The 23,395-nt window shown below is 41.8% G+C and overlaps 2 protein-coding genes across 3 annotated transcripts in view; both read right to left on the reverse strand.

The window, feature by feature from the left end:
* Window positions 1-314: 314 nt before the first annotated feature.
* LOC131243419 (V-type proton ATPase 16 kDa proteolipid subunit) lies at window positions 315-10,100 on the reverse strand. The gene is made up of 3 exons (XM_058242779.1): window positions 9,880-10,100; window positions 9,512-9,797; window positions 315-807 (listed from the first exon to the last, which is right to left on the reverse strand). Exons 1-3 carry the CDS (start codon window positions 9,956-9,958, stop codon window positions 675-677), a joined length of 498 nt encoding a protein of 165 aa, XP_058098762.1. The 5' UTR covers window positions 9,959-10,100; the 3' UTR covers window positions 315-674.
* Window positions 10,101-18,211: 8,111 nt separating this feature from the next.
* LOC131243420 (lysine-specific histone demethylase 1 homolog 3) overlaps window positions 18,212-23,395 on the reverse strand; it is a 30,070-nt gene continuing 24,886 nt past the window's right edge. Inside the window, exons 5-9 of one of the 2 annotated variants that reach the window (XR_009170051.1) lie at window positions 21,764-22,248; window positions 20,867-21,580; window positions 19,822-19,896; window positions 18,458-19,359; window positions 18,212-18,327 (exon numbers count right to left, since the gene is read on the reverse strand). Coding sequence is in view for 1 of the 2 variants with exons in the window: in XM_058242780.1 (XP_058098763.1) it covers window positions 19,294-19,359; window positions 19,822-19,896; window positions 20,867-21,580; window positions 21,764-22,248 (1,340 nt within the window). In the remaining variant the exon portion in view is untranslated. Of the gene's footprint in view, window positions 19,360-19,821; window positions 19,897-20,866; window positions 21,581-21,763; window positions 22,249-23,395 lie in introns of both variants that reach the window. The other variant, XM_058242780.1, reaches the window with a different exon arrangement.

The following is a 23,395-nucleotide window of genomic DNA, read 5'->3' on the forward strand; positions in this document are numbered from 1 at the left end:
GAAAACACTGAACCAGGAAATCTGTTGGTTCAATCCAGACCAGTTGAACCACCGCCTGACATCATAACTAGTATTTTTTTTTTAAAGTATCCATGTCCCACAAACAGTTCAACCAGCATTTTTTTTGGGTCTAACTACCAGTTCAAGCCACTTTGGGCAGTTTTTTAGACCTCAAAGGCTTAGAATTGAACTCAATTGTGAGGGGCTCGAGTTGAGGTCATTCAGACCAAACACTCCAATCTGGTTTTTAAAACATGGTCCCCAGCAGCCTAAACAACATGAAACCATTGGGTTTTTGGGTATGAATCCACGGCTTCCCGGAGGAGAAAGGGAAAAAATATATATAGAGGGGTAGAAAATAACAAAGTCCGGCACTAATTCAGAAGTGACAGTTCTGCAAATATCTAAAACTTACATCTGCAAAATACAGCTTCCAGGCTTAAATAGCTTCACAAGCTTTATTTCCACAAAAAGAAAAACAAAAAACCACTGCTACTGCTACAAATAGCTCAGTACAGGATGAACATCAAACCAGCATGACTGTGGCCATGGTGAAAATTTATGAGAGTACACTTTGTACTGAACTACTAACCTTAGAAGACATGAAGGTTGAAAGAGAACAGACAAACCACATGAGAGTACCAGACATGCCTGCATCTCCCTCTTCTGCTCCCTCAGTCAGCTCTTGATTGGCCTGCTCGAGAAGACAGAATGATGCCCACAATGAGGCCATACAATGCCAGCGCTTCGGCAAAGATGAGGATGAGGATCATTCCAACAAAAAGTTTTGGCTGCTGTGCGTTGGCTCTGCAAGATTGGGCCACTCATTAGAAGATAAAGCTTTTCACAAAAATGAAGAGGAAAAATTTTTAAAAAAAAAAAAAAAACTTCAAACATGCCAAAGTGCACCTTTTCTTATAGTACAAATCAGCAAGCAATTAGAAGATCAACACAATCAGAAATAGCATCATTTGGGTACAAGATGGAGATTACAACAGTAGAGTTAGGCTTAAGAATGGGGATTCATTTCGAATTTGCTGAACTCTCAAAAGGCATGGCTAAGCTTTGAAAATATTGATTTGGCCATAAAATACTGAGAAGCCTCTTGACTGGTTCTCTTCTTTTTTTTTTCTTTTTTTCTTTTCTTTTCTTTTTTTTTTTTTCTCGTTTTGGAAGAATTCTAGACTGCTTATCATGCTTGGTAATAGTTCTTGAAGAAGAATTTCTCAGGCCATTGGAGAAAAGTTAACTGTCACCCTTGGTTAATTCAGGCTATAGTTTCCCTGACAGTTGAGTAGACAACAACCGCCACTGAAGAATAGACAGCCAATAACAAGCCTCCCGACCGTTTCTCATGCTTGAATAATAGCTCAGGGAAATTTCATTTCAGACCAGTGGAGAGGGACTAACAGCCACTCTTGGTTAATTCGCGACAGTGTCAGGCATAACACAAATCACCCTTACTGTAATCATACCAGTCATATCTCCCAGCCTTGCATGCACTATCCCAGCCAATCCCTTTTAATCAGAATTGTACAAAATATTAAGTGTACATGGGGAAAATTTTCAATTAGATATATGCAATTATGACTAATAGATTATGCCTTTTCATCATCAATTCTGGTGGAATTTCAACATTGACCAGTCTCTAGAAACAGGCCGCCCTGATAATCCACCGTTGCATGAAGCAAGAGCAGTAGATTCAAGTCAGGAACTGAGAAGTAGAGGATCTCAAAAGATTAACCTACTAAGGGTAGGGCCTTAGGATTTATTGGCAAAATTGGATTCCTCAACCTAACCTCAAACTGTCGGGATAATGCTATGATGAAGATGATGATGATGATGACAACGATGATAATTAAATTCTGATGCCAAGGGTTAAACAAAAAGAATGACTGAGTTATGATGCCAATGCATAGAATATTGGCAATGAATGTGCACGAGCTGAGCCATTTGACGAAATTAGATCTCTCATTTACAGGCTAAACATTTCTGTAGCCCACATAATAAGATAGGCTAATTCTGATGCACCATCAGCACTTTGTATTTGGAATTCACTTCCCCTTTTGTAATGCTCTTGCTTCTCCTGATAAAATTCACCTTACCTTCTCAAAATTACACCAAATATTTTCCTTCTACGTTGGAAGGGGTATGTAATCCAGGAAAGAATGCAAATGATTGGATTCAGGCGGGTGGCAGACCGCGAGTTAAATCCACTAGGAGCAACAAATACGATTCCTTACCCACCTTTTTCATTAAAGGCTACCCGCATGGCCGGTACCCTTTGAACCTCGAGAGAGTGTTTGGGAGGGCAGGCGCAGTCATGGATGTGATCATGCCCAAAAACAAGAAAACCGGCGATTATTAGGGATTTGCCCTTATCAGGATGAGCTCCGAGACTGAGCTGTCTCGGGCGGTGGAGATGTTGCATGGGCAGAGCTTTGGAGGGGAGAAGTTGCTAGTGCAACGAGCTAGATTCGGACCGGAACGAAAGTTTAACAGACCCACCCTCATCCCAAGAGCAGCAAATATCGGCATATTCATCCCAATTCATAATCCCTTTTCTTTCAGGGACGCGCTCCTAAAATCCCCTCTTGATAAGCACCAGCCTCCAGCGCAGCCATCATCCTCACAACGCCAGCCCAGTCCCTCAGATCCGCAATCGTCGAATCTCCCTACAAAATCTATCCCCCCCAACGAAACCCCCAACCCCCCTCATGCCATTCGCATCAAATCCGATGTCCTCCTGAGAGCCAAGGAAGCGTTGAAGGATACGGTAGTCACTTGAGCCATGAAAATGCCACCATCGATCAACTCAATGACTGGATTGATGAGTGCACCAAAATCCGAGCTGGCTCTTTCAGCCTTCGGCCTATCGGTCACAACGAGGTATGGGTGAAAGGCGATCCAGGTGTTAACCTTGATCCTCTGCTGATGGCAGGTGCTATTCACAGGGATGATCTGGTCAGGGGAGTCATCCCCTGGAATGACTATTCTGCGTTCGGCTTCAAGGAGACGTGGATTCTTATCTGGGGGGTTCCTCTCGAACTTTGGAACGATCGTTTCTTCCTTGACGTCGCCTCGTCTTTGAGATCTTTGGTAGAAATTGATCTGAAGAACAGTCGGGGAGTGGAGATGGGGGTGATACGACTTCGAATTAGTAGAAAGAAGGGTCTGCCCCTCCGTCCTTTTATCTTGTTTCTCGTCGACAACAGACCCTTCGAGCTTCCTGTACAGAGAGAAGGGCCCAACTTGGCAGAGTCGGGTTTCTTCTCACCCGCCGGAAGCTTCTTCAGGTCAAGATAGAGAAGAAGATGATAGTCGTTCTCGGTGCACCCGTGGAGAACCGGATAATTTCTCAGGGGTAGGTGAAGCTAATAATTCCTTAGCAGCGAAGCGACTCGTTCTCTCTCCACGTGGCGGGCGTACAGGCATCTCTCCATCTCGAGCCGCACCCCCTGACAGTCCGTCTGATCCGTCCACCCTACGTGGTGCGAGGAGAAGCTCTTTCCCCTGCAACAATGTCGCTCGCTCGATTTCCCCAGCACGTGCAGCTTCCGAACCTCGAGTTGTTAAGGTGGTGGCCTTATCTGCAAGCCCACGTGGTGACCGTTTGGCAACGATTCCACCTCCTAACCTCAGCTTCGACCCCGACCATCCTTCCCACCCTGATCCCGCCTCCACCTGTCCTGCCTCGGACACCTGTCTCCCCTAATCTACACCTCGCCTCTCCATCCTTCCTTCTGTTTACTCCCCCTGATTTGGCTATCGTTTCGGTGAAGGAGGATTGTGGTTTCAGCGATACCAGGCTCACCTTGCCGGAAGATAGAAGATCGCAACTGCAACTAATTCCGTTCGACACTCCTCCAGACCCGTCGTATTTCGAAGAAGATTTGTCCTTCTCCTCGCTATCCCCTTCATCCTTAGCGACTTCCAAATCTGAGTGCAACTCTCTTCCTTTTGAGGACTCCGATCTCAACCTCCTATCTCTGTTCCAGAACCATACAGGCACAGACGTCATTATTGCGAAACCTCTTCAAACGAGAATAGCCATCACAAAAGTTGGATTAATAGAGGAAGATCAGAGGGCCATGTTGAGTAAGAAGATGCAGAGAAAGAGGTGGATTCGGGACACCATGGGTCACATAGGAAGACTGTTGGGCCTCTCTATCGGCGACTGTCCTGAGGATTATCTCGCACTCTTTCAGTGCGTGGAGAATAGGGGTCATCCGTTGGACCCCAACAGATCCTCTCAGAAAAGAACTCCAAGGGGTAGAAGGAAAAAAAGAACATAAGCAGAACTATATCAGCTCAGAAATCATTCCAGCGACATCGGACGAATCAGAGAATATGGGAGTGCGGGGAAGTGAAGTTGCCCCATGAAGATAATTTCTTGAAATGTTATGGGGTTGGGGTCAAAACAAAAAAGGAGACTCATCAAATCCACCTGCAGCAGAAGCAACCCCCAGATTATCTGCCTTCAGGAAACTAAGGTGAAGGCGATGGACGATCGGCTCATGAGCTCTATTTGGAAAGCCACGGATGCTACCTGGGTGCTTAAGGAAGCTTCGGGAAGTTCGGGCGGCATTGTTATAGCCTGGAGATCCGCGCATTGGCCCCTTCTAAACAGCTCGGTGGGCTCTTTCTCTCTCTCAGTTACTCTCAAGAACAATGTTTTGGGTTCTTCCTATCTTATTTGTTCGGTCTACGGGCCCACCAACAACAATCTGAGGAGCAAGTTCTGGAAAGAACTATCTTCTGTCTGCCAGACTTTCAATGGCCCTATCTGCTTCGCCGGGGATTTCAACACCATCAGGTTTTTGGCTAAGAAATCTTCAGGGAACTCCTCTTATTCCCAGATGGCTGCCTTCTCTGACTGGATCGATAACAATAGCCTTATCGATCTTCCCCTTTTAGGTTCCCGTTTCACTTGGACTAACGGGAGGTTGGACCCAATCTTGTGCAGATTGGACCATTTTATTATCTCCGCTGAATGGCTGAGCCTTGAGCCTTCCTCCTCTCAGTTGATTCTTCCCAGGACAACTTTTGATCACTGGCCTTTGATCTAATCGGTTTAGGAGGTAGACTAGGGCGCAAAGTCGTTTCGATTTAACATTGCCTAGCTTCATGTGACAGGTTTTAAATCGATGGTTGTCGATTGGTGGAAAGAAGCTCAGTATCAGGGTTACGCAAGTCATAGACTGTGTTGCAAACTAAAGTTCCTAAAAGATAAACTCAAACAATGGTCTAATGAGGAAATGCATCGATAGGAGCAAAAGTTGGATTTGATTCTCATGGAAATTCAGAAGATCGAATCTCAAGCTGAAAGCAGCCCTATGTCAACCCACGCTCTGACGAACAGAATTCAGTTAGTTCAAGCTCTCTCAGCAAAAATTTATCAGAAGGAAATTTCTTGAAAACAGAAAGCCCGCGCGAAATGGATTAAGGAAGGTGATAGGAATACGAGCTACTTCCACAACATTGCTACAATTCAAGCTAGCATTAACCGTATCAGTTGTATGACTTTAGATGGAGTCTATATTGATGACAGAGACACGATCAGTAGATCTGCGTTTCTTTCTTTCAAGATCTCCTCAAAAAAGAGAGTTGGGCCAGACCGTGTTTGGACAACCTTTCTTTCAAATGCATCAGCGAAGAAGAAGGCATTTTTCTAAAGTCTCGTTTCTCATCGGAAGAAGTCCAAAAGGCCGTGATGGACCCGGGTGGCGATAAGTCTCCTAACCCAGACGGCTTTCCCATTATCTTTTTTCAAGTGTTCTGGGACCTTCTCCAAGAGGAAGTGCTCTCCTTCTTCAACGAATTCTTTAAAAGAGGAAGATTGTCAACAAACATTGGTGCCACTTTTATCACGCTGATTCCGAAACGTTCGGGAGCCTCCGAGTTTAAGGATTACATACCTATCAGTCTCATTGGAAGTTTGTACAAAATTTTGGCTAAGGTGCTCGCCAACAGATTGAAGAAAGTTATTGGTTCGATTATAAGTCCAAATCAGTGCGCGTCCATCCCAGGACATCAAATTACTGACACTGCCCTCATCGCCAATGAATGCCTTCACTCCAGCCATCACTCGAAGAAGAAATTTATCCTCTGTGACTTGGATATGGAGAAGGCGTACGATCACGTGGATTGGGAATTCCTTCTCTACCTGATGAAGCGTATGGGTTTCGGTGACCGTTGGAGACAATGGATTGAGGAATGCATCAGCTCTGCCTACTTCTCTGTCATTTTAAACGGATCCCCGAAAGGATTTTTCAAAAGTTCTCGCGGTCTTAGACAAGGAGATCCCCTTTCCACATTCCTCTTCCTCATCATTGGCGAAGCCTTATCTGCTATGCTTCTGAAAGCTCAAACGGAAGGCATCTTCAGGGGAGTTCAAATGAAAAATGTAAAAGACCCGCTATCCCATGTTCGATTTGCGGACAATATCCTTATATTCTCTGAGGCAATTCCTGATTCCATTGCTAATCTGCGTACAGTAATCAGATGTTTTGAAGCAGCGGCAGGGCTAAAGGTGAATCTATCTAAATCCAAATTATTTGGGGTCAATTTAGATGACCAGGAGAATGCAAAGTTTGTTGATCTTATGGGGATGTGTCTCGAGATCCCTCCCAACTATTTTCGTCGGTCTTCCATTATGCATTGGGCAGCCCAAGAAGCAACAATGGGAAAAAGTCTTTTAGAGATTCCGTCACCATTTAGCTGGGTGGAAGCGTCATCACCTTTCAATTGGTGGGAGACTCACGCTTATAAAAGCAGCTTTGTCTAACCTCCCCACCTATTTCATGTCTCTTTTTCGTTGCCCTGCTGTGGTCCTCAAGTCCATCGACATGCTCAAACACAACTTCCTCTAGAGTGGTAAGGAAGACAGGAAGAAATTCAGTCTAATGGAATGGAGGAAAGTCTGTAAACATTTTAAAGATGGAGGAGCTGGTATCAAAGATCTTAGACTGATGAATCGGGACCTTTTAGGTAAATAGATATGGAGACTTGGCTATGAGAAGGATAGTCTATGGAATATTATCATTAAAAGAAAATATGGGAGTTCGAATGGAGGCTGGTGGACAAATGATTCTTCCCTATATAAGGCTTCTGCGATATGGAAAGGAATCAGCCGAATGAAAGAAGAGGTCACCCGTATGATCGGTTTTGAAGTGGGCAAGGGAGATTGTATTCAGTTCTGGCAAGACACTTGGATAGGAGATATGCCGCTGAAGGATAAATATCCTTCCATTTTCCGGGTGGCGAGCAAGAAGAATAACTTCATAGCTGATAATTACTCCCTTGTAGCTGACAAGGTTGTTTGGAATATCCCATGCAGGAGGAACCTTGAGGATTGGGAATTCGATCATTTCATGGAATTGATGCACTTCATCCAAGATGCATCTCTTAATCAGGCCCGCAATGACAGTATCATTTGGAAAGCTGATAAGTCATCTGTTTTCATGGTGAGGTCTTTTTTCAAGATTCTCTCGGCCAACAATGGTACAAGACCCTCTCAACACTCCCACTTTATTTGGAATACACTGTCCCCCCAAAGCTTCAGGTTTTTGGTTGGCTGGCTGGGAACAATAGAATCCTTACCCTGGATAACCTTAGAAAAAAGGAATGATTCTCCCAAATATCTGTTTATGTTGTATGTCCTCTGAATAGTCGGTAAACCACTTGCTGATCCACTGTTCCTTCGCCTATTCAGTTTGGTCTACCATTCTTTCCTGTTTCAAGATTAGTTGGTGTTTTCCCAAGGATGTGGATACGCTTCTGAAAGCCTGGCGTGGGGTCAGAATAGGCAAAATCAAATCTAGGATCTGGCGGACGGGAATTTTGGCGATGTGGTGGCCGCTTTGGATTGAAAGAAACAAGAGGCGTTTTCAAAATGAGGTGAAGCCCTCCCACTTAGTTTCCTCTTATGTTAAATGCTTCATTGCTGAATGTGCATCCCATAGGGATAGGATCAATGTAGATCTTTCTTTTCTTTTGTCTTAAGGGTCTGCCTCCTCAGCAGCTCCTTTGTTTTGTGTTTTTTCTTTCTATCTTTTAATACAAGTTATCTTTCAAAAAAAAAAAAGCAAAAATATCACTTCACTATATACAGCTGCCAAAACCACCCTAAAAACTAAGAAGTGCAGCCCTAGGACAGCACATCCAGCTTCAAAGAAATGACAACTAAGGAAATGACATACACTCTATTCCCTCGATTAAGTTGGCTCCTACCATGAAACAATCCCCCCTCCTTTCTCCATGGGAAAGGAATCATCACATCATATGCGCAAAAGGCTTTGAGTGAAGTACATAAAACCGAAGCACCTTAATTCTACATGACATTACTCCCAAACATCCAAAATAGACTTCGCACCTTCCATTTGCTCCCACAAAGCATATTTTAAATGTGGATACCATTTCTTCGCATTCACTTCAGTTTTCCTACCAAACAGTTGGGTTAATCATATTACAGCATGTTGCAGTTAGTCAGTTCTGCAGCGAAGAGTGATCAAAATACAAATAACAGTATCCAAAACCTGAATCTCAAGGCTAGTCCAAAAAATAAAAATAAAAAACAAAATTCCATATAGAAAAGTAGAAAGGAATGGACAAACAATTCGTTTACTTGTATATACATACATACATATAATCCATCTGCATAGAGCACCACATTTATATGCAGATGGATGTATGATAGAAAGCAGAACATTCTGTGTCAATCAAGAAGGCCTAGACCAAGAAGAAGCACCACATTTACATGCATATGGATGTATGATAGGCTGGATGAATGCAGAATGGGATACTCGGAAAGTTGCAGAAATGATTGCAGGTGTTTGTGATCTATGTAGACTGCAGCCAATTTATTTAATCCAAATAGTGAGAAAAGCAAATCAATTGGCGGACTATTTTGCTAAATCAGGTGCATCCAGACAATGGCTGATGGTACAGTAACATAAAAGTTTGTCATTTCTAGTTCATAGAGTTCCGCAGCAGCTGTTGCTACTTTTCCTTCAAAAAAAATTTGGACATCCCCCCAAACACTAGTTGGGGCAGATATCCAGGTGGAATGGGTTGACCTCTACCTAGCTACATGTTTGGGGCAGCTCCAAAACGCTAGCATGTTTGGGGCATATATCCAGGTGGAATGGGTTGACCTCTACCAAGCTACATGTTTGGGGCAGCTCCAAAACACTAGCATCAATACAACTCAAAATACACGTGTAGGTTTCCACCACCCCATTTCTAACTTTTTCCAGGCAGAAATCAACCATTCCTGCCCCATTGGCAACCATGCCCAACTCACTATCTACATTCAAATACAAAAATACAGGTCACAGCACACAGTTACATCTTAATGCACTAACAGAACAATCTCAAATCCCAACCGAATTCACCACAAAAATCACATAATACCCAGGAAAAACACAGATCGATACAGATCCAGAATGATATCTCCATCTTCAAGAACACAACAATCAAAAAGGAAATCCAATTTCAGAGAGAGAGATACCTGACGCCAGCATCTCCGACAATGCCAATCGCCATTCCAGCCGAGAGGCCAGCGAGGCCACAAGCGAGACCAGACGAGAGGTGAGCATACCCGTCAAACAGATAATACGATTTCGCCTTAGGGTTAATCCCGGTGCTGATGATGACAGCAATAATCAAACCGTAGATCCCCAACACACCAGCCATAACGACGGGGACGATCGATTTCATCACGAGCTCAGGCCTCATGACTCCCATCGAGGCCACGCCGACCCCACTCTTGGCGGTCCCGTAAGCAGCCCCCATGCCTGAAACGACGGAGATATCATCAGATCCATTTTCGAAAACCCTAGAGAAAGGAAAATAAAGAGAGCAGAGAGATGTAATTACAGGAGAAGACGAGTGCTGCTGCAGCACCGAGGAAGCCGAAGAACGGAGCCGTTTCATCGCCGCTGAAAGTAGAAGACATCTCTAGGGTTTTGATTGAGAGAGCGAGGGAGGAAGTGCTCGGATCTGGGATTTCTTTTCTTTCTTCTTTTTTTTTTCTGTGGGTAGATCGTGGAAATAGCCGTGGAATTTCGCCTCTCTCTCTCCCCCTCTTGCTCGCTCGTTGCTTGCTTCTGGACTACATTATATAGACGATGGGATCCAATGCCTCTCGAGGCACGGGTTTTTCATGCGCGCTTACCTTGTGGCGCATGTGTACGTTGATCGGGACCGTGCATCTCGTAATCTCTGCCGTTGATTAGCAGGTGGACACAAATAGTCCCTTGATCAAGCTTTCCTAACCTCCAAAGCCGTCAATCACCTCGATCTTTAGATGGGCAGGCACGTGGGTAGGTATTGTGATCTCCATGGGGATTGCTTTGTATGTAAGCAAAATCCCACTCTTCTGTAAAAACTGGGAAACTATCGTATCCTTTACATCTTCGGGTAATTGTAAATTTTTGCCATATTCGTTAGAGAATAGCTTATTCAGAGTAATTAGAGAATAGGTAAGTATTTACATTAGACAGAGCTTGAAATAAATTAGAAATAAATTATCCTTGCATGTGCTAGCATAAGTGCAAAGGGTAAATCCGAGGCACTCATCATGCTAGCCCCACCATGGGTCCTCACTTTAAAAAAAAAATTTAAAAATTAAAAATAAAATAAAAATAAAAAAGAAGAAAGAGAGAGAGAGAAACATGTATAAGATAGGCAATTAATACGAAAGTTGTTAGAAATGTTTGGAGAGAGAGGGGTTATGGAAGAAAAGCTACTTCAACTCAATTCAGATACTTTAACAACTAGGTGGTAAAAACATTACAGATAAAAATTTGCTCACCCTATTGAAATATAGGGTGAATTGGACATCCGCAGAATGTATTATATAGTTTATATGGCTCCGTGTTATGGTTAATTTATGCATACGATAGTATTAATTGCCATTGGAATATACATATTAATGGACTTTCATGACAGGACATGTATATTCCCATACTTATTTTATGATCATCGGGGTAATTATAATTGGATCAATACCTATTAGGCATGTGTGCTCTTATCTTTGAGTGCAATTGGTTTTTTAACAAATGAGAGTTTATTAATGTTGTGTATCCTGCGAAGCCAATGTATTAATCTTAACCATTAATTTAATCACCTTATTTGTAGATCATTGTGACGTGATTTCTATATGAACATGTTATTAATACCATAACTGATACGTGGATATATCTAAATCATACATATAGATAGGGTTAAAGGGAGTGAGATTCCTCTAATTCTCCTCATGAACTTTGGGATTGGGTGCAATGGTTACTAGTTAAGAGAGAATCGTCTTTTATAAATCTAAATATCTTATGTTTCATGATCACCAAGTAAATTGTAGGACTTGTGGTTGTTTCTTACATGGTCATCATATGTGAATGAACCAGGATTGGTAGGCCTCCACCATCATGTTTGATGATAAGTCAATGTACTATTACCCTATCCTACAAAGGAGTGTTAGTATCCATTGAAATAGGATCTTGGTATTGATCTCATTAGATACTTACATCAAAGAACTACATCAAGTCTTAGAATCGAGAAATCCATCATGATTGATCCGGATCTGACTTTTGTATATACTAGCTTTTACTAATCGTTTAGCATAAGGGTCTATGGAAAGTTCCTAATGTAACATACTTTGGCCCACCATACAAAATTGAGGAGGGAGAAGTAAGTATGACTCTATGAGTTACTTACCTTCAAGTGATATTTTAGTTGATCCATTGACAAAAGATATGGTGTGAAAATATTCGTGATGCATGTAAGCTAGTGGAGCTTAGGGATGCCTAAATCAATGAAAATATAAAATCACATGGTAAAGAATAGTGACTTGTATATTATAAGCACTAGCGTAAATAAATAAATAAACAAACCCTCATATCAATACAAACATATAGGGTCAAAATCCATAAATAGCTGGAGTAAAGCTATATAGCATATGTGGCCCTTATGGCCAAGTGAGAAATGTTGGAATTGCGGCCAGGAGGCCCTCTTGATGTTGACCATTCGTGGTGAAGACCCAATTGATCCTCACAATGGTTAGCCGCTTGATTGGGGCTATTGTACATGTGGTTTTGATTATTCCACTTTTTAATGAATGGCGAAATGGATCTGTTTCTCAATTAGATGTTAGGATTATAGCTTTCTTGGGCTCGTTGGGCATAATGCAATTTGTAAAAGCTGTCGGGTGTCAATCCTAGTGGGAAAAAAAAAAAAATTAGTTTGCCAATCCAGTCCTTTAAAACCATTCTCTAATTTTTATTTATTTTTAATTGGGTTTTAAGTGTTTAAATCCAAGATTTCAAAAAAATGAGGGAGCATTTCTCTTCGGGGTATTGGAACTTGTCTACAACCTCGGCCGATTCCAAGACATAAATCACAAGAAAAACTCAAAAATCCTGAGGTCTAGAAGATCATACCAACCAAAGCAATTCCCAAAGAAGATGGAGCTTTGGGTCTCTCTGTTTTACACTTGACGTTTGCCCCATGTTAGATTGTTTGCCACATGGTGACGGCTTTGAAATAAAAGACACTTAATCCATGTTTAATTATATTGGCTAAGTAAAAGGCATCCGATTGTTTTATCCACTTTGAAGGAAGACAAACTGTATACTAAAATTTCTGCCTATCCATGGTAACTTGACAATTACCTTGACCATTAAGGTTTTTTATTTTCTTCTTCTTCTAAGTTTAATGGGAATGTCCAGGAGCCTGGAACTGGTACCACCATCAAAGGAGTGGGCCCGACTTTTGTTTAAGAGCACATGCAGCATAAGACAGAGCTGATGGGGCCACAAACATGCAACTTTACAATGTAAGGTACCCTACTTTTACCAAAGTGATACATTACGTTAAGAAATGGAATAGCTATTCTTCCCACACTTTCCAAATCCATGCTCTCTGAGAAGTTGAGGCCCGAAGAATCAATCCAGTTGAGTCATCAGCTAGAGTAATTGTGGGGAAAACGAACAGATAAAGGATATTGACAATCTTTACTCATCGTGCACATGCACATCTGACAACCAGCCTGATTTTAAGGCAACAAGGCCTGATAGTTGCCCACCCCATCAACGGCTAGAATCTCACCTAGACATTACTTCATTATACTATTCATATAAGATCCATCTATCTAAATGTCATATACATCCAGAAAGCCGTGTGCTTTGGAAGAAGCTCTTACAGCTTGAGAAAGTTTTTATCCATTAAAAAAAAAAAAAAAAATCTACTTCAACTGATATGCCCTTAGGCGCCAGCATATATAACATAGAAATCACAATTAGAAAGGATGTATAATTAGCTGGAGAAACTAGTTGCAAAATAAGGTAAATCAACTGTATTAAGATTACCATATGAGGTCTTGCTTGATATCCAAGAACTGCTCAGCAAGCATGTGCGACAACGGCAGTACATGCAATTCCACAATTCCCCCATGGGCATATGGCACATGAAGGAGGTGATACAGACTACTAAGGATGCATCCAATAAAAGATTTAGTCTAGGATTTTCATGCTCATTTGGAATCACCATGATGGATGATTCTAACCATACAATAAATGGCTTCCAAAACAGACAGCCCATATTAGTCACAGCAAGAAAGGATCTGGACCGTGCATTGCGTGGGGTTTAACTTGGACCACCTCTTCAGAATTACCCTGATCAGAGAACCATAAACATTGGAACAGCTACAACAAGAGAAAAGGAACAACTCCACATGAACAGCTACACCATGAATTGCTTTTTTGGTCAGGCAAAAAATTAACCGTACAGTAAATGGCTCTGCAGGGCAGTCTACATCTGCAGTAAGAAAAATGGTCGAATCATTGATGCAGACAATCTGACCTGTAGACCTCACTTTGGATTACCATGCATGGCCAAAATCACTTCATTCCAAGTTCCTAACCATTGAAAGAACTGCCTAAAAATGAATGGTCAAGATTGACTACAACAGATGGTTGATCCAAACAGTCAGGAGGAAAGCTCTGCAATGGATAGGTTAGTGGTTATGCTTTCAGTGGGAGAAATCAAATGGTTAAAATAGACTGATTATTTTGGTTAAACACCCTCCAATTTTAAGAAAATGCAGCACTAAACAGAAAATTATAAAAGCAGGGCACGAAAATCATCTCCATCATATAATCTCTGAAGAAGCTTCTTCCTAGAGCTGGCAGGTAATTCTTTTACTTTCAATGAGAAATCAAAAGATAGGATAGAAAGGATAACTAAATAAATAAATAAAGGATGCTTGGATTAATGGTGCTTCCCACTTTCACCTGCATTCCAAATGGCCAGGGCTAGCCCCACTGTTGCCTAGCACATGCTGGGGACCCAAAAATCTCCATCCAAGAATCCCATCTGTCAATTAGTTGACTCTTCCTGTCGTGTATGGACTGTTTGCCTATGTTTATCCATAACCAAGATGTCATGCACACACATTTAGATGCAATATTAAGACACTCCCACACCACAGAGTAGATACACACATCCCTTTTTTTGGGGGGATAAACACATCCTTCTTCTGTACAAATGCGAACAAATCCACGCATAAACAATTGCATTCTAAAAAGCGCAGACAAGTTCATGCATCAAAGCACACTGCAGACAACAGTATTAAGAAGCGCCGGAGAAAAAAATTGAGGGAACTGTAGAAATTCAAAGGCAACGATTCAAGCAAGCAGAGATGAACCACAAACTCATGGCTTGGAGTTGCATCTACTAATACACTGAGAATATCATAACCACAACCTGGCTTGGATCAGCACTTTCCAATGGCATAATTAAGACATTTATTAGTATCAATCTTTAAAGTGTCATGTAGCAACCAGGAGTGTGTCAGCAAGGGAAAAACACCCAGAAGGCAAAGTGTCCAGGTAAAACTGTCCATGAGACTACCTCCGATTGTTTTTTAACACACACACACATTCATTCATTCATTCATACATACTCATACATACATACATACATTGTATGCATGCAGGTATATTCCGCAAGTATCCAGTCATCAAATCAAAGGTAGTAAAAGAACTAGAACAACGGCGCTAGCCACACAACCTATCTAGTCTCTCCTTACAAGTGAAGGAATCTTCAAGGTATGGGTTGAGAACCTAGAAAATTTCTAGGATGGTTGGAGTTTGCAAAATCAGAATGTTGGAACTGAAAGGTTATAGCCGAAACAAAGGGCAAAATTTCAGTGGTTATCCTCCATATCATGTGGGGTTGATTCTTGGCTGAAGGACGTACTGAAGAGGAATTACATGATACACCAAGCCAAAGCTTTGAGCTGCAGAGTTTTCAGGTCTGACATGTGGGGCCCATGGTTCAGTGATCCAGACCAGTGGCATGGGCCAACCGCGGATGGTTCTATGAGGACAGCTTGGATGTGTTGGTGTGCACCACAAAGGGTTTTGTGCACGGTATAATTTGGAACATAAAAAGAGCCTTTCTAGTTTGCCTCAAAGGCAGGATGGCAACACTTCTGGACCAACTGCCTTCAAGCGATCGAGACAGGTAAAGGCCCTAAATCAATTTCTTAGCTAGACCCTGCAAAAAAAAAAAAGAAGGACGTCATGATAGTTAACCAAAGAACAGGTGGGCAGACACTTATACATCCAAGGAAGAAGAAGATGAAGACTTGATTATCTGCTATATTAAGAACAAAGTTGACATGCATATACTACTGAGGAGCAAAGCATGAGCATGGCACTGACCATCATCATCATCTAAGCCTTAACCCACTGACTACGGGGACATGGCACTGAACCCGACCTTTCCTTTTAAGGTAAGCCGGGCTCAAACCGAAGACCTCAATGTTGAAATGCACCTAGTCCTCAACTGAGCTATGGGCTCAAACCCCCTGAAGCCAACCTTTTGCTGTGGAAATAATCAAATGAGATGAATAGCACATGCGCCCTCTACCTTGACAAGAACCAAATACAATAAAAATACACCTCTACATGCCTCAGAAAAATCATTCAACAATTTATTCATCAAAGCCCATTTTTTTAATACGAGAGTACCCTAATATGATACTAAACCACCTCCAATTGAAAATGCAGGCAGCAACTAGATTATGCAAAAATTCATGTGGACAGTGGTAACCATATCATGTGCAGACCTTTTAAAAAAAAATTTATATCACGGTAAGGTTGACATGAGAATTGCTGATAGATCAAATTATTTATAGGAAAAAAAATACTGCATAATAACCAGCCTGAATTATCAGTCTTTCGATCAGGCAAAGCCTTTGGTACAGGTGTGGTCAGTCTTCCAGAGATCTGGCATCTAGGGATCTCGATTGTGGATGGGCAATACAACAAAGATCTCCTCCATAATCAACCCAGACATTCTTAAAGTGGACCTTTTGCCAATGGGTGTGGACAATCAGCTATATTTTCATCTTAACTGTTCATTTGCAGGCCAAGTATTCAACCACCAGATAATCCCCACAGATATCTAAAAGGACGCCCTATCTGTACAGACTGCTGGTCTGAGTGAAAAAAAAAAAGGCTCGTAATTCAGGCTGAGATTTATATATTTCCTCAAAAGGAAAAAATATTGGTAAGCAAGACGCTGAAACTATAGATTCAGTATCCCATCTTGTAAATAAAGGGCAAAGAGTGGACCAGAACAAGAATAACTGAGGAATATTTTCTGAGAAGCAGTGTGCCTGATTTCATGAAAAACAAAAATCTAATCGTTAGCTTGGAAAGCAGGAGAGTACATAAGAGAAGGTTTTTGCAGGAAGATGAAGTGCCTTGAGTCCAACAAGGAGAACAACTGATATAAATTAAAAAGCAGAGAACATGGGCATTCTAGCATTTAATGAGGTTTGATTATCCCACACTCACAGTTATCCAGGCTCTATACATATGAACTTGGTAGACTCGTGGGAACATCCGAACCACATGTCAGGTGCGCCCTAGCATGTAGATGCCCTAGCCCAAATCAGGAAGTTCACCCATCAGGTGGGCCACAATGTATGAAACAAATGAATGGCTAAAACAAGTATTGTTTAAGCCATTGTCATACATTTCAGTATTGTTTAAGCCCTTGTCATACATTTTTCCACCATATGGGCAGGCCTAGACTGACCTACTATTGGACCTAGGTGATCCAAACACTGGGACCAACTGATGGACACTCCAAATGTTCTACACATGTACAACATAGGCACGAGAGGAGTACACAAGACAAGACCTGCTGTGCATGCATGCATGTGGAATAAGAAAACCTCAGCAATTAATAGTCACCTTATGTGAATCCTTCCTTTATAATCACTATTCCAAGCAGATTTGGAAATTTCACCAGAAGATAGAAGTCCCTGCTTTTAGGCTTCATTTAGGGCCAAATGTCCCTGCATATCATGATCAGTTTCACACTTTTGGTCGCTAAAAAAATGGAAACTGCAATAGACAGGTAACATTTTCCCACGTTGTCCAATCCAAATTGCAAGAGCCACTCTCATCTAAGTGCATACTTCATTCATCGACAAAAGCGGCAACCACCAAACGCACACTTAGCTACATCCTTAGATTGGGATTATGATAGCCGATTGTATCCTTTCCCGTCACTAATCAACATTCTGTTCGATAAAAAGTAGAAAAGAAAACTGAAGTACTATAAATGCATGAATCATTAGTACTCAATACACTGCATACAAATAAGGCTACTTTCTCAGCACTAGAAATGGTAATTTGTCATTTTGACAGTTAATGACAACATTTTAAATCGATGCTCTATTTAAGATGTCGGAAATATAACCTCATTTCAGTGCACCAATCTCCTTACCGTAGTGCTGAACCCAAATTGCGCATGGTATAATGGTCCATAATCCAGACTTTTCATCAGGCAGGTCCCACCAGGAACATTCCACATTATGCAAATCATAGAGATTTGATTATCCTATTGTACGTTTGCTGGGCCTTTTCCCATTCAATTCTTACCATTCACCAATATCATTTTTGAAGATCATCATCTGGATGATTAAAACTGTCCATTCAGTTAGTTTTCTCCTGTAGCCCTCAATGGGACATCTGGGTCATAGACCATTGCTCGATGGGTACATTTTAGTGCAGAGCAATAGGACATTGGTGCTATGCAGTTGGGTTACATTTCACTGTAAACATAGCTCTATGAAGCAACACCCACCCTTTTAAGCAGATCTCCATCTTCCCCCATTCTCAAATGAAAGCTCGAGGAAGACCAAAAGTTTCCAGAATGCCATGCTGGTAGAACTTGTTAAATACAGATCTTTAATTAACAAAAACTCCACTTCCCTGATCTTGATGTAAACAGTTCATCATCAAAGCGAGTCTGCACAAAAGAAGGGAAAACGAAAAGCAGAACCTTCAAACTGCCATTACATCTCTCATATATTGATCCACAGGACTCACACCAATGTAGATCTGCACAAGAAGAACACTGAGGGAGCGAATAAACCTACCTTTGCTGGTGTTAGAACAAGAGGATAACAGTTTACAAAGACTTCCGTTTAGATTATGGGGCAGTCACAATCTACTTCAAAAGGGAATAAAGAAACTGTCATGTAAGTTGTTGATGTCAGGATCAACCGAAGCTGTACAAAGAAAATACAATGTAGTATCTTGGCTTTGGCGATCCCTGAAGAAAGAATAGTGGTTAATCTGTAGTTTCAAGAATACAAACTCCGACGGATAAAGCAATTCTTCAGGTGGTCCGACTGATATGAAAATTGGAGCTGATTCTGACATTCCTCATCCCAAAGAAGAATATTGAATTCCTTCAAACCCATTGCAATGGATTCTCATGAACAAATGGCTTGCTGCTCAACTGCATCCTCAAATGGCTTTTTTGGCAGGTCAACTGGGTTTGAACCCAAGACCCAATGTTGAAATGCAAGCCGTCTACCATTGAACTACAGGCTTGGACCCATCTGGAAATGGTTGTCCTCTCTGGCTCAAGTCAGGGTCGAAGCCAATCTTTGAGGTACTTTGCCCATGTGAGTAGCGAAGTGCTGTCACTTAAATCGGCTGATGGTTTTGGGTACTGGCTACCTCAAAACCCAGTGCCAGATGCCACCACAACCCACCAGATCACTGTCGTTTGATGCACATTCCGTAGATTGTTCCATGAGCAGCCACTTCTCCCGAACCACCACCTTCAATGGACAGATCGTGATAAACTGATTCGGGGAATTAAGGGGGGGGGGCAACCTTAAATCCATTCTGTACCTTATGTAAAGGACATGTACATAACAGGCTGTTGAGTAAAAGTTCACTCTCCAATTGATCCTTCGAAGCATCACGGTTTCGTGTTTGGATTCATTGCCATATGTCTCTCGATCAACTTGTCCACGAAGGAACGTATCTACAACATAAATCCAGCACTCAATGGTTAGAGGCATGCAGCTTTCATCAGCCAAGGTATAATACAATTCAATTCACTTGGGATGTGAACATTGACATAAGTTGATGCAAAAGCCAAGAGAAGAAGAAAATCCAGGAGAAAAGAAACATCAAACTTTTGCAAACAAGTTGTTGAATGAGGAAACATTGCATGAAAAAAAAAAAAAAAAGGTTGTTAACACACTAATCAAGGAATTTAGCACACATGCATTAAACTATTATAAACCATGGAGAAAAAAAAGGTGGTTGGCTGCTAGCAGTAAATAACTCAAGGAATTCAGCACACGTGATGTTAAACAACTACATACCATGGACGGAAAAAAAAAAGGGTAGGTGGCTGCTAGCAGGAAACAGCAAAGAGAAATAACTAAAAAAATATATATTGAATTGGAAAAGAAAACCAGGATACAGATCAGGAACAAACCTTATTCTTCCGCTTGAAGTCAAGAAATTCATAAACAGTCATCCCTTTCTCTGCTTCAGTGCTGTGATCCATGACCTGATAAAATTAAACAAGGATAACAAATATAAGAAAAGGAGCAGGAGAGAAGTTCAGACCACTTCCTTAATGGACCAAAGCAACATACCCCTACCCTTCTCCTGCCCACTCTACAACATCATGCCACAGCATGTAACTACGGCCACATGGGGCATGCACTGAATGTGCCCTCCTACCTTTATACAGTCAGTAATTTGATATCAATGTTTTAAAACCCATACCCGATCAGATGGACCGACTGGTCTGGACCACAACCAACCACAGCAGATCACCTGTTAATCACCTTTTTTATGAACTCCAATTAAGCAGACTTCTGGGCCAATAAGGGCCAAGTGAATCTTAGCGGTTGGACCGAACTGCCACAGAAACAGGTCAAGGTCCAGACAGGTTTTCAAACATTGCTTGTTACAAGTCAATAATCAGCACGATTCAGCTAATCAGAGTTATAGGCTAAAATGTGCTCTTGCCAATTCACAGAACTAATTCACTGTACATGTGGATAGATGCATGCCAACCTGTCGTAGGCCCTACTGTGGACAGAGCATTGCAGGCTCAGGCTCAGGCTCCCTCCCTCTCCCTCTCTCCCCTCCCCCTCCCTCCCTCCCTCCCTCCCTCTCACAATCTCAATCTCTATCTATCTATCTATCAATCTCTATGTATATATATGAAATGCCTGGTAGTTTGCACAGATGAAAAGGAGGAAAAGAAAAGCTGTCTGATGGATTGCCAAATTAGTTGGTCCACTGGATTCCCCCATTGATGGAAACAATGGAACCACCAATGCATTGTACGACCCCCCCTCTGGAAGTGCGCCGACTGCATGAGGCGGCATGAGCAATGAGGTAATAAGTTGTTCCTATGACTTGGAGACTGGGAATCAGGGGATCACAAATTCAAATATATCACAGTTGAAAAACATAGGCATGCATGATGAGGTAACACGTTGAGCTGGGAACGACTGAGAACTTGCCTTAGTCACACTTTTCTTCATTATTGACTTGTATCCTTCTTTGTCTATCTTCCTAGCTTTATACAGAGGCATGAGCAATGATGCCACATAGTCCACAACAGCTTGTTTAATATGCTCTGCTCCCCTTGGTTGGTTCCCTACAGATCCTTTGTTTTCGGCAGCTAGTGAACCAGAACTCTCTTCCCCTTCTCTTTCAGTCTTCCCGATGGATAGTTTTGACATCTTATTTGAATCCTCCTCGTCCCTTACATGTACAGATGGATTAAAGTAATCAGAATAAGCATCAACTGCTTGTGACTGCCACATCTCAATGGCACGGTAGTCTTTTACCCCTCCACTGCCAGCACTATCAACCCACGCTTTTGTCAATCTACAATCGACAGCCACACTTTCCCCCGAATGCTCTCTGACATTCAAATGGCCTCCCAAGTCATTCGAATTGCTCCGTTGTGTGTAGTTGTCACCAGATGTTCTTGAACTGTCAATATTGCCACAGGTGGCAGAGAAATCTACAGACCAGTTTCGAACCCTGCAGTTTCTTGAGTCTATTTCTGATATACAATCTTGCCTTCCTAACATGCCTCCCAACCACTTCCTCCTGACGTCAAAGTCATCCACCTGCGCATACTGCTCACGTCTAGCAAATTTGTGGAATGAAGGTATCTTCGGAAGCTCACGCAACGTGCTACATTCTGCTTCTGAAGATGCATACGCCTGCACAAAGTAATCCCCAAAATTTGGAATATCAGACCAATATATGGTGTAACAAATAAACAATGGCCTAAGAATAAATTCACTTTAGTCTACTGCCATGATAGGTGAGGAGAAGGAAGCATAGGCAGTGCAAATGAGCATAAACCAAGCAATACTACATTTCCAGTTCCAAAATAGACAAACCTCTGCAGCTGCAAGAGCAGCAGCACGAGCTGCTTCGGCTGCAGCAAAGGCAGCAGCTTCTGCTTCAGACAATACATTGCTTTCGTCCAACTTCGAATCTCTATTTTGTATAGCATGGCTTGGACGTGGGTTAATCTTGGCCTTTGTGTCATTCATAGTTTCTAACTTGGCAGGTCTGCCATCCACTTTCTTATTATTTGGATTAGAAGGTGAATCACTTCCGGCAGATGAAGGAACCTGCAGATTTCCTCTGCTATCTGACACTTCGTTACTCATACGTAGAGGTGGCTTTCCTGAGCCTATATCCTTGGATTTAATCTTTGATGAATCTGAAGCAACCGTTTGCCTCAGTAACTTCAACCCGCCATTAGCAGCTTTTTCCTTCCGGAAAACTTCAATCCACATGCTGACCAGCTGGCTTGCTACTGCTCGGATATCACGGCTAGTATGTACACAAACTTTCTCCTTTATGGTCCTTCCAATACCTACACCAACAGGAAAGTGGGAGAAAATTCTTAATCATGCCTTAATTAGTGGCATTATTATATCGGGTGAGAGTACAATCACATGTGATTTTAGAGACAATCCATGTAATAGGATCCTTCAAGGTCTATAAAGAAAAAGCAAGCATTGCAATTAATTTCATGATATTCTGGAATTCCGAACCAATGAAATGATGAAAATCCACAAGAAATTGGAAAGAAAATAAGCAGGCAGCTACATGTGTCAACTAAACACCATCCCGTGTTCATCCAAGAAGCCTCTGAAAAGACGAACAGAGAAGTGTGCACACTGATAAGGATTTTAATGTCTATGTCTATATAATGATGTTAGCATTATGCATGCAGCAATTCATGCATCAAAAACACTTTGCGTTATTAGAATATAACTTGATGAGATATCCACCAATCATCCAGAGGCATGAACATGATCTTCCTCAGGTCCGGTCTGCAGAGCTGGGAGACTCACATGTGGCCTTGAGGTTTCTTGGGTCACCTGCTAAGGGTGCTAACGATTGAAACATAATGCACAAACTACGCAATCATCCAGAATGAAATCAAATCTCTTCCACTCCCACAGCTTGAAAGAAGGCTCTTAGCGCTTTAAAATAGCAGATCAGTTGGAGCGTTGGCGGCATTCCATATAAAGACAATTAAAGGAACAATCATTTACACAGATGGGTGAAAAGCTATAAAACTGTCAGCACTGCTTGCCTCAGAAAGAGGGTTTCCAAGTGAGAGAAGAGAAAGAGAAGGGTACTATTTCCCTTGAAATTTAAAATTGGGGAATTGAAATATGGGCTCTCTTTTTTTTCTTTTTTTTGAAAGATGGAACAATGGGCAATTTTTTTCTATACATTCTGAAAGAAAAGGGGAATGGCAATGGACATGCAAATATGCACTTATTGTTAGGATAAAACTGCATTAAAATTTAATAGTGACAAGAGTTCATTTCCATAATCACGGAGGGATATTCATCCAATTTGCCCCAACAGTAGATCTGCAAACACAGGCAAGTCTATGATTTCTCCCTGAAGATGGAAATTATCAATGTCTGATGCTAGCAGTTGTTTTGTCAATATGGCCAAAGAGAAACAAAGGACATTTGCAGGAATGTCTTTATTTATTTTGA

The sequence above is a fragment of the Magnolia sinica genome, chromosome 4, assembly GCF_029962835.1.
Source record: "Magnolia sinica isolate HGM2019 chromosome 4, MsV1, whole genome shotgun sequence".
NCBI classification, from domain to species: Eukaryota; Viridiplantae; Streptophyta; class Magnoliopsida; order Magnoliales; family Magnoliaceae; genus Magnolia; species Magnolia sinica.